Source organism: Alternaria viburni, assembly GCF_023758015.1.
Source record: "Alternaria viburni strain BMP 2772 chromosome Unknown scaffold_31, whole genome shotgun sequence".
Lineage (NCBI taxonomy): Eukaryota > Fungi > Ascomycota > Dothideomycetes > Pleosporales > Pleosporaceae > Alternaria > Alternaria viburni.
Genome location: NW_026055800.1, coordinates 177807 through 189761, shown reverse-complemented (window position 1 = coordinate 189761; position 11955 = coordinate 177807). Strand labels below are relative to the sequence as shown.

The 11955-nt window shown below is 53.5% G+C and overlaps 4 protein-coding genes across 4 annotated transcripts; all 4 read left to right on the top strand.

The window, feature by feature from the left end:
* Positions 1–35: 35 nt before the first annotated feature.
* On the top strand, positions 36–2086 carry J4E79_010517 (uncharacterized protein; the record flags this gene model as incomplete). The annotated part of the gene is made up of 3 exons (XM_049359354.1): positions 36–290; positions 340–1919; positions 2026–2086. 3 exons carry the CDS (start codon positions 36–38, stop codon positions 2084–2086), a joined length of 1896 nt encoding a protein of 631 aa, XP_049206165.1.
* Positions 2087–4130: 2044 nt separating this feature from the next.
* On the top strand, positions 4131–4885 carry J4E79_010516 (uncharacterized protein; the record flags this gene model as incomplete). Its single annotated transcript, XM_049359353.1, has 4 exons — positions 4131–4145; positions 4279–4403; positions 4524–4541; positions 4597–4885. The coding sequence occupies 4 exons, from the start codon at positions 4131–4133 to the stop codon at positions 4883–4885; spliced, it is 447 nt and encodes a 148-aa protein (XP_049206164.1).
* A 2872-nt stretch (positions 4886–7757) lies between these two features.
* J4E79_010515 (uncharacterized protein) lies at positions 7758–9263 on the top strand (the record flags this gene model as incomplete). The annotated part of the gene is made up of 3 exons (XM_049359352.1): positions 7758–7948; positions 8061–8335; positions 8386–9263. 3 exons carry the CDS (start codon positions 7758–7760, stop codon positions 9261–9263), a joined length of 1344 nt encoding a protein of 447 aa, XP_049206163.1.
* Positions 9264–9934: 671 nt separating this feature from the next.
* CPR6 (peptidyl-prolyl cis-trans isomerase cpr6) lies at positions 9935–11274 on the top strand (the record flags this gene model as incomplete). The annotated part of the gene is made up of 4 exons (XM_049359351.1): positions 9935–9947; positions 10018–10085; positions 10164–10342; positions 10407–11274. The coding sequence occupies 4 exons, from the start codon at positions 9935–9937 to the stop codon at positions 11272–11274; spliced, it is 1128 nt and encodes a 375-aa protein (XP_049206162.1).
* Positions 11275–11955: the final 681 nt, after the last annotated feature.

The following is an 11955-nucleotide window of genomic DNA, read 5'->3' as shown; positions in this document are numbered from 1 at the left end:
CGCGAAAGTCCTCACGACGAGGCTCGACCCTCGCCATGGCCGCCCGCAAGCTCCAGCAGGAGATCGACAAATGCTTCAAGAAAGTCGCTGAAGGCGTCGCGACGTTCGAGAACATATATGAGAAGATCATGCAGACGGGCAACCCCTCGCAGAAGGAGAAGCTCGAGGACCAACTGAAGAAGGAGATCAAGAAGCTGCAGCGCTCGCGGGACCAGATCAAGACATGGGCCGCCATGTCCGAGATCAAGGACAAGAAGCCGTTGCTCGACCACCGGAAGCTCATCGAGACAGTAGGCTGACCGCCGCCTCCCGGCATGATGGGACGCTGACATGTGACAGCAAATGGAGCGCTTCAAGGCCGTCGAAAAGGAGATGAAGACGAAAGCATACTCCAAGGAAGGCCTGCAATTAGCGTCCAAAATCGACCCCAAGGACAAGGAGAAGATGGAGATGGTCGAGTTCCTGCAGCAGATGAACGAGGAGCTGGAGCGCCAAATAGAGACCATCGAGACCGAGATCGAGACATTGCATGCCAACGTCAAGAAGACGAAGAAGGGGGACAATTCCAAGGCAGAGCGCGTGGCAGAGCTGGAAGAGTCGGTTGAGCGGAATAAATGGCATCAGGGCAAGCTGGACCTGCTGCATCGAGCGCTGGAGAATGGCAATGTCGAGACGGAACAGGTCAAGGAGATTGAGGACAGTATCAAGTACTACGTCGAGAGCAATCAGGACCCCGAGTTCATGGACGACGACACAATATACGACGACTTCAACCTGCAAGAGGAGGAGGCCATCTTTGGCCTGGGGGAGAACCTGGACCATGTGTCTTCACACGAGTCGCAGTCGATAGCAGACGACACACCCGAGTCGGACGTGCGACCGCCAGCACCCAAGCCGAAAGCGACAGAGGCAGTACAACAACAGGCACGACGGCCCTCGACACAGATGAAGTCGCCATTACCAGCACTAGCAACATTGCACACGCCGTTACCTGGCGTCTCAAATACCACGGCCAACGCGATGAAGCCCGCGCCGATACCGACAAGGACGCCGGGCGAGCCCTTGAAGTACGCCTCGGCCGCCGCTGCTGCAGCCGCGAGCGATAAGAATGGAGTGGGCATTGCTCCTCTGCCACCACCACCGGGAGGGGCCGCAGCACAGTCAGGCCTCATTCCTGGCGGCGCACGGGCAAGTGCAGCGAATTCCCCGGCAATAACACATTCCCAACTGGCCTCGCGCGCGCAGCCAGCCGAATCTGCACAAGCATCGCCAGCTCCCGCGGCAAGTATACCCGTGACGCCTGCTGCGGAGAAGGAGACCCTTTCGCGCGCCGTCTCGTCGGAAGACGCCTCGAAGTTCAGCAGAAGGACACCAGCTCCCGAGCCTGTAGAGGAGGAGGAGTCATCGGCTGCCACCCCGCCGCTAACGAACGGTGATTCTCATGCAGAAGAGGAGGAAGAGGAATCGGTGTATCATCTACCGTCGAGTCTACAGGACCTTCTGGACACGTTTGAGGCGACGAAGAATGACATATCCGCCTCTGCCTCGAAACCTCCAAATGAGCACATGCTAGCAGCATCCATGGCCACCGCGCCGGACTCTGCGGATACTGAGGCGCCGCGCCACTACCGACCCCAGAATCCCTATCCGTTTACGCCCGCGCACTACCCGCAAGAGCCGTTACCCATCTTCGATGATCCTCGCTTGTACTCCCGCATCGAGACCGACGCTCTCTTCTACGCCTTCTACTACCGCCAAGGCACGTATCAACAATACCTGGCTGCAAAGGCACTCAAGTCGCAGAGCTGGAGATTTCACAAGCAATATCAAACATGGTTCCAACGCCACGAAGAACCAAAAGCAATCACTGAAGACTACGAGCAGGGGACGTACCGCTTCTTTGACTATGAAAGCACATGGTAAGCACCTAATTCTGTCCACCAGCCTTACGCGGGGCTGCCGTATTACAAACTCGCGCCACGCCGTGCTATTTCTGCACGTCATACAGTGCTAACCTTATTGTAGGATGAACCGTAGGAAAGCTGACTTCCGATTTGCTTACAAGTTCTTGGAAGATGAGCTATGAGCAGTCGGCTGCTTTCTTCTTACCGACCCGCATGCTCGGCTTGGGGTAATTGAGTTCTGTATTAAGATTAAGTATTAGGTAGTCCTGGAATGGGTCCCGTCGAGGGCAGACAACTTTTGCTCTTCGGATCTTGAATCGTTTCCATGAGGGTATCTTCGGTGCATATTAATCTCCGCCCGCAGGCACCCGACCGACCACGCGAGGTGTAAGTCACGGTGAGACAATTATGCATGGATCAAATAGCACTTATTGAGGCTCACCTGCCAAGTGCAGGCCCTCCGCCCGCGACAATTTGGCCGTCCAAGGATGTTGTAGCGGTCTGAGCGCCGGGCGTAATCTGACATGATGTGGCTAACGGCTGCGGAATGTGCTCAATTGGTCCAGACGACGTTACACTGGGTTCCGCCCCCAATCGGTGGAGCCTACAGGGCTGCAGGAGGAGGCTGGTCGCATGTCACTGGCCGCCTAAGCGAAGAATCCTTCCGCGACGTTCAAGCTTCAGTTACGCCCCGTTACGCCCGGCAGCACTAACTCGTGCATGACTTTGAGTTGAGCGGTTACTGCATCAATCATTTTACGGCATTCGTGCGCCGGTCCAAGTCCATCGGGTTGCGGGTTAATTGACCCACTTACAGCAGCAGCAGAGACAGACGAAGACAGGACGCGAGATGGGCGTTTGATGACGGCTAACCTACTTGGAGACGGGCGGTCAAGCAATGTTTGATCTCAATGCGTTTCGAAGGCATGTTGTCATCACAAGTGCTCTGATAATTTCAAGCGATGAAGTGGTCGGGCGCGTTACCGAGAGCCAGCTGGAAGAGCCTGGAGCATCGCGAAACGACCATGTCAAACATGATAGACCTCAGGCCGATCGCTAGGCTCCAGGCCACGTTCTGCAGCGTAGCAGGGGTTCGTTCCTACACCGCGGAACGAAAGTACGCGAACAAGAGCCACGCATGCACATCCAGTCACACGGGGCCCATCGACCTACCCGCATGTGTGTTAATCGGTGAACCATGCCTATCATATATCCCGGTACACCAAGATCAGAACACCAACGTGTACGCATTGGACTATTCTAGCTATTTGCCTTGCCAAGCCATGACAACGACAAATGAAAGAGATGGTACTGTTCAATTAAAGTTGGATCGGGGCCTAGGGGTACTCGCCCTGCATCGCCATAAGACGACACAGATCTACCAGTGTCCTCGTTGTGCTTCCTACCTCTACACCTAGACCACTATTTCACCGCCTCAATTCTCCCACAGCATACGACAACATTAGGCCTTTTGATTCACCCGCGCCGCGACCAGACCCTACAGTTCCATTTTCCGGTGACGGCACGGACACTAGGTCGTCAGCCCTATACCGATTAGTTGTGTGGGGTACCACCAAGCTGGTACTGGCTTCGCCTCGCCATCCTACGCATCCACCTCAGCAATCTTGGACTTCTATATTCACACATTTGGCCTCTGGCGTAGCGGTCCTTGTACAAGGAGATCGCAACGCTTACCAAAGACGCGATCGTCAAGCCCTGTCGAGCGAATCCACAACCTGATCCGACTTCTCGCCTTACGACACTTCTAACTTTGTTTCGTCATCGCCATGTTGGCACACTACGGCCCTCAGGGAGATGGCTTTGGGCGCCCGGACGGTTCATTCCCTCCGAAATACCTGTGAGTCGATGCGGTTCTTGAGGGTCTATAGCATAAGCTCTGGGGTGGCAGTGAAAGGTCTTTGCCGATATGAGGGAACGAGTTATCATGCTCGCTTCATATAAGACTCGAAAGCATGCCAGGATAGCAAAAGCAACAGCATCATCAACGACAACTTCTAACACCGGTTTCATAGATCTCTCGAGCAAGTTCAACTGCGTCCTCGAAGACATACTTCCGTCTCTAGCACAAGAAAGGCATCCAGACCAAACAAGCTACGCATCATCACTTCGCCCGTGGCGCCCGTCTATCGCCCTTCTAGCACTACAAGCCGTACGAAGAAGACGAAGACGATACGCCCGAAGCAGGAACAACCGCCTTCGCCCGCCATGTCCGGATACAGCGTAAGTCAAACTTAATCTGTTCATCGTCACTTGCTTTGACTAACAACACCAGTATTCCTCTTCTGACCAAGGGAATTACAACTATCAAACGTCCTACCCAGCTTCATCAGTACCTCAATACACACAATCCCAGATCAACACATACTACGCACAGTATCAATGTTACCCACCTCAACCGTACCAGATTATCCCAGACTACTACGTGCAACCTGTAAATGTTGCGCCGACTGCTGGCTACCAACAGCCAGTAGCCAGTGGGTATGACGTTGGAGGTTGGCAAAGTCACGGCGGTGATCTAGGGATGAGTTCTTCGCAAGTTCCGACTAGGTGAGCATCTTTACATCGAAACTTGGTGTTGAGATACTAACATCAAAGCAGAAGCAGCAGTCGAACAAAGTAATTACCCAATCTCCCTTCCCCATCTCATCCACTAACCAATCTCCCCCAACAGAACATGGACCTGCGAGATCGCCTCCTGCACCTCCTCAGCAAACTTCACCCGCCTCGCAGACCTGCAACGCCACCAATCCACCGTCCACGGCGTCGGCACACCAGAGTACCCCTGCAACGTACCGCGCTGCAACCGCGTAGGCGACAAAGGCTTCACACGACGCGACCACCTAGTCGAGCACCTCCGCAACTTCCACCACATGGACATTCCCAAGCGGAGACCAGGGGAGCGGAGCGCCTTCCCCTTTGGATGGCCTGAAGGAGGTGGCGCGGGAGGATCTCACCAGTGAGTCTACTTCACGTATGGGAGGGAAGCGGGGGTGGGATGGGAAAGAGGAGGCGCTGATTGGGGTGTAGGGTTGACGTGGGTACGAGGGAGGGGGCGGGGGGCCAAGAACAGGGCGAGGGGAGAATTGGTCAGCGTGTACGAAGTGGTGGGAGTGGGATTGTACGAGCACCCGTTACTTCGAAGACGTCAATGATGTCGACAACGTTAACGAGGAGTCATACTACTACTGCTGTCACACGCGGTAGGGTCGCCAAACGCCCGTCAAGGAGAGGTGATAGAGCGGGCGGTAGGAGCAGGGGTGCGAGTTCCAGTGCAGGCATCAGTCGTTTGAGCGCTCAAACTGCATCGGCATCTGCGTCTTCTGCAACAACGTTATCCTGGTTGGACGTCCCGCAAGAGCAAGGCTTGCATTCTTCGTTACATCAACATCAACATCCGCCTCCACCACCACAGCATCATTCACAACAACAACTACAACGCCATCCCCTCTCCTTCACCAACGCGGAACTTGCCGAACAAGACATCCTGCTTGGTGGGACCGGAGACTTGTTTGCAGCACCGGCCCCTGACCCGGAGACATTTCACAGGCGGTGAGGCTACACGTCGACATGGCATGGCATGGCATGGGGTTTCGGTTAGAGTATGCGGTATGTGCATTGATCTCTCGTTTATTTGCGTCTTGGTTATAGCATCGTTTGCACAGTTTGTTTAGAGATCTTTGTTTGATTTTTGTTTGCATAGCATCGCATGGTTCAGGGCATATACATACATGATTCAGGCTAGGAGAAGACTAGAACGGCTAGAACCGGAGAGGCGCTTTGGGAGTTTGTTATTCTATTTTAGATTTGTCTAGCTTGGTCGCTCGCTTTACAAACAGAATATATATCAGAGTTTTTTGTTCGTTGATACGATGTTGTTGATCAATCGGGCCGGATGGCAAGACATAGTGTAAGCTTGTACATTGTCTATACGAGCAGACCAATCTCGATTGCGCAAGCAGCTATTCTGACGATCGTGCTGTCTAGGCAGGTACACTTCCTGCCTACCTCTACGCGCATTGGTTGCCTAAAGACGTTAGTCAGCGGAGGGTGCCTTTGGACATCGTGACATCGTGTCTTCGAGGAGCTGCAAGAACGTTGACCGGTGCCCTGGCAGGATTGGCATCCTTGATGCTTGCTCGTGATCCTGCTCGCGTATTGCGGAGGATCCAGATGCGGGTTGCCTACGGACTCGCCAACAGTTGCTGTTTGTCGACTAGACAGGTGTGTTGGTGACTGCGCCGCATAAGCCTCGCTTGACCTGTCCATGCTCCCCACAGCAGTCGCATTGTCTTGTGCGTATGTGTGTGCGTGTGCGCTTTATTACCAAGCTGACGTCGATGCGAAGGGGGATGTACAGGGGATTTGGAATCCAACAATGAGGATGCATGAATGATGTGCATTCAACCCGAAGGAAGGGGTTGCGTGCGTGGCGGCTTGGTACTGTGCCGCATGAGCCTTGCAGGCTTCTTCATCTCCCACGTTGCGGCGTCTGCCTTGGTTGCCGTCTACCGTTACGTCGGTGACGGGTATGTTCGGTTCACAGTCCTGCAATGGAGATGCCGGGTCGCAAGAAGCACTGCTTTGATGGTGAAGTTCTGGGGGTTAAGACATGGGTGCCGTGGTGCCGAGACCAACATTGCCGCTGTCATAGATAAGCCGATGCCAGGTGAAGCGAGACGCTCACTCACCCAAAGCACACAAGTTCGCAGACCGTATGCACAATAGACTGAGCTTGTGATAAGGTTCTGTGCCGCATCCATGACCAACCCTAACACCTATGTCCGCGGCGCATCGGTTGCCAGATGGAGATTAAACCCGAGGCTGAGGTCGAGGTCCAGCAACACGTCTCAGCCCGAGCCGCGGGGAGCGATCCGCTGCTGGCACAGTTCTGACTCCACGTGGTTGTGCCGCTTGCAACACACGGCGGGCGTGGGGCATTTGGCCCCGTGATCCTGCTGTCTATTCATATCCATCGAGAGGTCCTGCGGTGCACCAAACGGTCGTGGGTTGCGCGAACGCTGTCTGCGCCGCAGCTATTTCCAACGCTGGGCGGGTCGATTGTTGAGCCGCCCATCGCAACAACTTGAGCCTCAATCATGTCTTAGAAGGCCTGATCGGTCATCGGAGGAATGTGACGCCAAGGTAGGGCTGGGGGATGGTCGCACAGTAGATGAGATGCTGTGTGCATCGCCCTCGCGACCGGTCCGTCGATGACTGTGCGCGGCTTCCTTCCGAGTGTATAAATAGTCGTTCAGGCCTTCAAGGTGAAGATCAAGTCTCCGCCATGCGAGCTAGGTGCTCTGGTACCTTCAAAGACATGGACGTGGACGAGCCAATCAGCGATGCGGCCATTTAGCTTACACATGATCGTCGCGAAGCGCTGGGTGTTTGCTGGATAACGGTAATTGCTGATTTACTACATACTTCGATATTGCCGGAAGGTAGGAAGAAAATTAGTAAACATTGTCTGGAAGGAGACAGAACTGTAATGACGTAGGTCTTGGTTAGCGCACTTTGGGCAGCCATGGAATCGGGAGAGGTCGTATGGATGGATGAACATCTGACACTTGCAAGTTGCCTCCTGCACCACCAAACGTCCTCGTACCTTTGCAACCTATACCTTGGTTGACTTTTGCTCTGACTCATACTCATGTCTTTCACACCGCACTTATATTTCTACACAATCGAGTTCACAGAGTCTTTACCGTTTCAATAACTGCCTTCACCTTGTTTTCCCCGCAGTCCAATCTTGGTTCCGCCACACCGAGCAAACTTCAGCCTCTACAGGCATATATTATAGTTTCACCAGAACTCTATCAGCCATAGCCCAACATGCGCGATCTCCGAAAACAGGCTCTCGAGAGCCATAAGACTATGTCGCGCAAGGCCCGCTCGCGCGTCGTATCCACGACAGCCTCAAAGACAACGTCGGCAGCAGGCTCGCCAGCACAGTCGCGCGCCGCCAGTCGCAGTCGCCAGGACTCTTCAGACGAAGACGGCTTCAGCGACGGAACTGTTTGGAGGTGAGTTTCAGTCTGCACATAACTTTTTTTGGTTTTCCCCACATCGCGACTACACCGGTGACATCATCGCGTCTAGCCATCCTCGCGCGAACATGTACTGACATCCTCACAGCACGGCATCCATCGACGATGTACTCAACGGCGAAGATATCAATATACCTGAAGACGCGTGGAAGGCCGAGCTCAACACGCGCATCGAACAAATCACCAACCTCAAGCGCAGCAGCACCGAGGGGCGCACCGAAAGCCTGAATGCCTACGCACACGTACTCATGGCCCGCTATGCGAGGGATGAGGTTGAGGGACATGTAAACGAGCTGGTCTCGTCGATGATTAAGAGCATCAGACAGGAGACGACGGAGGCCGAGGTCGTCAAAGCCCTGAAAGGTATGTACATGCGCGAACACTGGAGATAGGACTCTATTAACACTCGTCAGCACTCGCTGTCACTGCCGTAACCCTCGATTCCGATAGCATCTACGACGACGTTTCCGACCAACTCAAGCGATCGATACAATCCTCCTCCTCAGTCGCCATCAAAGTGAACGCGATCCACACGCTCGGCACAACTGCCTTCTTTGCTGGTGCCGGCGACGATGAGATCCTGGACATTATGAACCTCTTCATTGAGATCATCGAGTCAGACGGCGCATCAATCGACGCCCAGGACGAGGGCAATGTCGTGATTGCTGCTTTGGAAGAGTGGGGTCTCCTCGCAACCGAGATTGATGATCTGGAAGAGGAAACGGAAGCTGCGATGGAAGCCTTTGTCGAGCAGCTTGAGAGTGCCGACTCTGGTGTTCAAATTGCAGCAGGCGAAAATATTGCGCTCCTCTACGAAAAGTCTCTCACTCCACAAGAAGAGGACGAACAGGTGCAGGAAGAGGCAGACTCCGACGACCCAGAGCACGTCCGCGACGGCGAGAGATTAGTCAAGCGCTACACAGTCTGGCGACGACAGGATCAGCTCATGCACACGCTCGATGAACTCGCCAACGTTTCGACACGCCGCATATCCAAGAAGGACCGCAAAGCACTACACTCGTCTTTCGCAGACATCCGCAATTCGGTTGAGAAGCCATCGCGCGGCCCCGCATATTCCACTGCTCTTCACGAAGAGACTGGCAAGGCCTACGGAGCGGGCAGGATGAAGGTCAAGATCAACAAGAATGTCGAGGTCAGAATCGACAAGTGGTGGAAGTTGCAGAGGCTGAACGCACTGCGACGGACACTGCAGGGTGGTTTCACCTATCACTACGAACACAATGAGCTAGTATCGACAGCTCTCCCTTTCTCCATGTCGGCAAGACGATAATGTTGTGCGCATAGAGATCATATTTTGGCGTTGGCATCAGCTCGAAAAGTGCTTCTATTATTACACGCGTGGATACCTGGTTGTAAATGGCGTTTTTGAGCTTACTATTATTTTCGGAATGGATGAGATCGGTGGGCAAAGAGGAGTAGATTTGCGCCTGGAAGTCTAATAACACCAAGATGCATATACCATGACAGTATTACTGACCGTTCGGGTGATGTTTGCGAGTTTAGCGCTGAGGCTTGCCGTGTAGCTTTCGGAGTGTAGCTAAGACGAAGCCCGGTCACTGCCCCGCGTTGCCCCTCATCGCGAGCATCATGTCAATGTTTACAAGACACAACAAGCTTAAGAAAGCTCCTTTACCAGTGATTATGCTGTCAAGACGAACCATGTTGTTGTACAAATATAGTGAAGTCTCCTTAAAGAATCTGGTCAACCTGGTTGCGCCTGCCAAATGTCGTACGGATGTGTAAAGGCGGGCTTGGCGCGGCATGAAGCTGTAGGCTGTAGCTTCCGTAGAAAGTTCTGGACAGCTATCACCGTGCTTTTCTTCAGCCTCGCACATAAACTCCGACTCCTGCAACTCTGTCGATATCCTCAGTGCTTGACCATTGATATCCTTCGCTCATACTACGACATACCCATCAGACATCTATAGCGATTCCGCGATCATGGCTGACACGAGTAAGTAACTTCAAGACAAGCCTATCTATAGGGTTTGAGAGCCCAAGAGAGTCTTGCTAACAAGCTTCAGAGCGCCCTCGCGTCTTCTTCGACATCGCCATCGGCGGCGTGAAAGCCGGCCGTGTTGCTTTCGAGCTCGTACGTTCCCCAACTTCCTGTACTTTGCACGCGCATACATTCCAATCCGCTCAAACACAAAATCTAACAGCTATTCAGTACAGCGACATCGTTCCCAAGACCGCCGAGAACTTCCGCGCACTATGTACCGGCGAGAAAGGCGAAGGCGCATCCGGCAAGCCGCTGCACTACAAGAACTCGGGCTTCCACCGCGTCATCAAGGGCTTCATGATCCAAGGCGGCGACTTCACACAGGGCAACGGTACAGGGGGTGAGAGGTAAGCTGTGGCCGTACAAAATGCACGTGAGACATACGCTGACTTGGTATCTTCACCTGTGTAGTATATACGGGGAGAAATTTGAAGACGAGAACTTCGAGAAGGTGCACGACAAGCCGTTCTTGCTTAGTATGGCGAACGCCGGCCCAGGGACGAACGGATCCCAGTTCTTCGTAACCACGGTCCCCACACCGCACCTCGACAAGAAGCACGTCGTCTTCGGCGAAGTCATCAACGGCAAGAGCATCGTGCGCCAGATCGAGAACCTCAAGACGCAGAGTGGAGATAAGCCATTCCACGACGCGACCATCATCGACTGCGGCGAGCTCACCGGCGAAGACTACGACAAAGCGACAGAAAAGATCTCGGACGCAACCGGCGACCCCTACGAAGACTTCCCCGAAGACCAAAAGGCCAGCAGCGACGATGAGTGGAAAGGCGAGGAGATACTCGAGATCGCTACCAAGCTAAAAGACATGGGCAACGACGCGTTCAAGAAAGGCGACCTCAAACTAGGCATTACCAAATACTCAAAAGGTATCCGCTACCTCCACGAGTACCCCGCCCCTCTCGACGACGACCCCGCAGACCTCTGGCCTAAACTTCAGGCCCTGAAGATCTCCCTGTACTCCAACAGCGCGCTGTTGCAGAACAAGACGGGTGCATACAGTGACGCGGCGGAGAGCGCGACCAAGGCGCTGGACATCGAGGGTATCACGGATAAAGACAAGGCAAAGGCGCTCTTCAGGCGGGCGCAGGCCAAGGCAGGAAAAAAGAACGAGGACGAGGCGTTGGCGGATCTGAATGCGGCGCTCAAGCTTGCGCCGGGCGATGCGGCGATTGTCAAGGAGTTGGATGTAGTGAAGAAGAGGGTGCAGGCGCGGAAGGAGAAGGAGAAGAAGGTTTATCAGAATGCCTTCAACTTCGATTAGCCGTCAGGTCATGATGCTTGTGAGAGGTGTGGGGGTTGCAAGCAATGTAGGGAACAGTAGGGAATAGGGACAGATACCAGTGTAGTCATTAGTATAATGAACAGCATTCTATACAAAGACCAATTTCCACCAACACAACAGTCACTTCGCAGATCGTGGAACAGAATTTCATGACAAACAACCACATTGATATCTATGCATAACCCCAAACTTTGCAAATGCTATGTACACCCAAAAAGAAACGTACCTCGTCAACCGATCCATCCCCTCAACCGACCTTAATGCCTTACTACCAGCGTGTCTGGCTACCCGTTCATGCCAATCAACCAACCCCCTAGAATGAAAATCTAAATGAATCAAAACCCAAGACCAAGACGATAAACAAACAAGTCATCGCTCTAACGCGCCATATGTTAAAACGTCAAAACTTTCGTCGCGAGTAGTAAACATGGTTCAGGTAAAAACGTCGTCCCAGAACCAGCCTCCGCCTTTGTTGTTATGGTATGCCCATGCCCATGCCATGCAAGCGTTTTTTTGGTGCATCAAACGTGCGTCTAGCCCACCCAAAACGCAAGGCGATGATGCAACATGTGAGTGTGTATGAAGTACAAGCTTTTAGCTTTTTGGTATTTTCCAATCGACTTCGCAGCCGATCCGAAGAAACAGGCAAGGAAAAAGGGT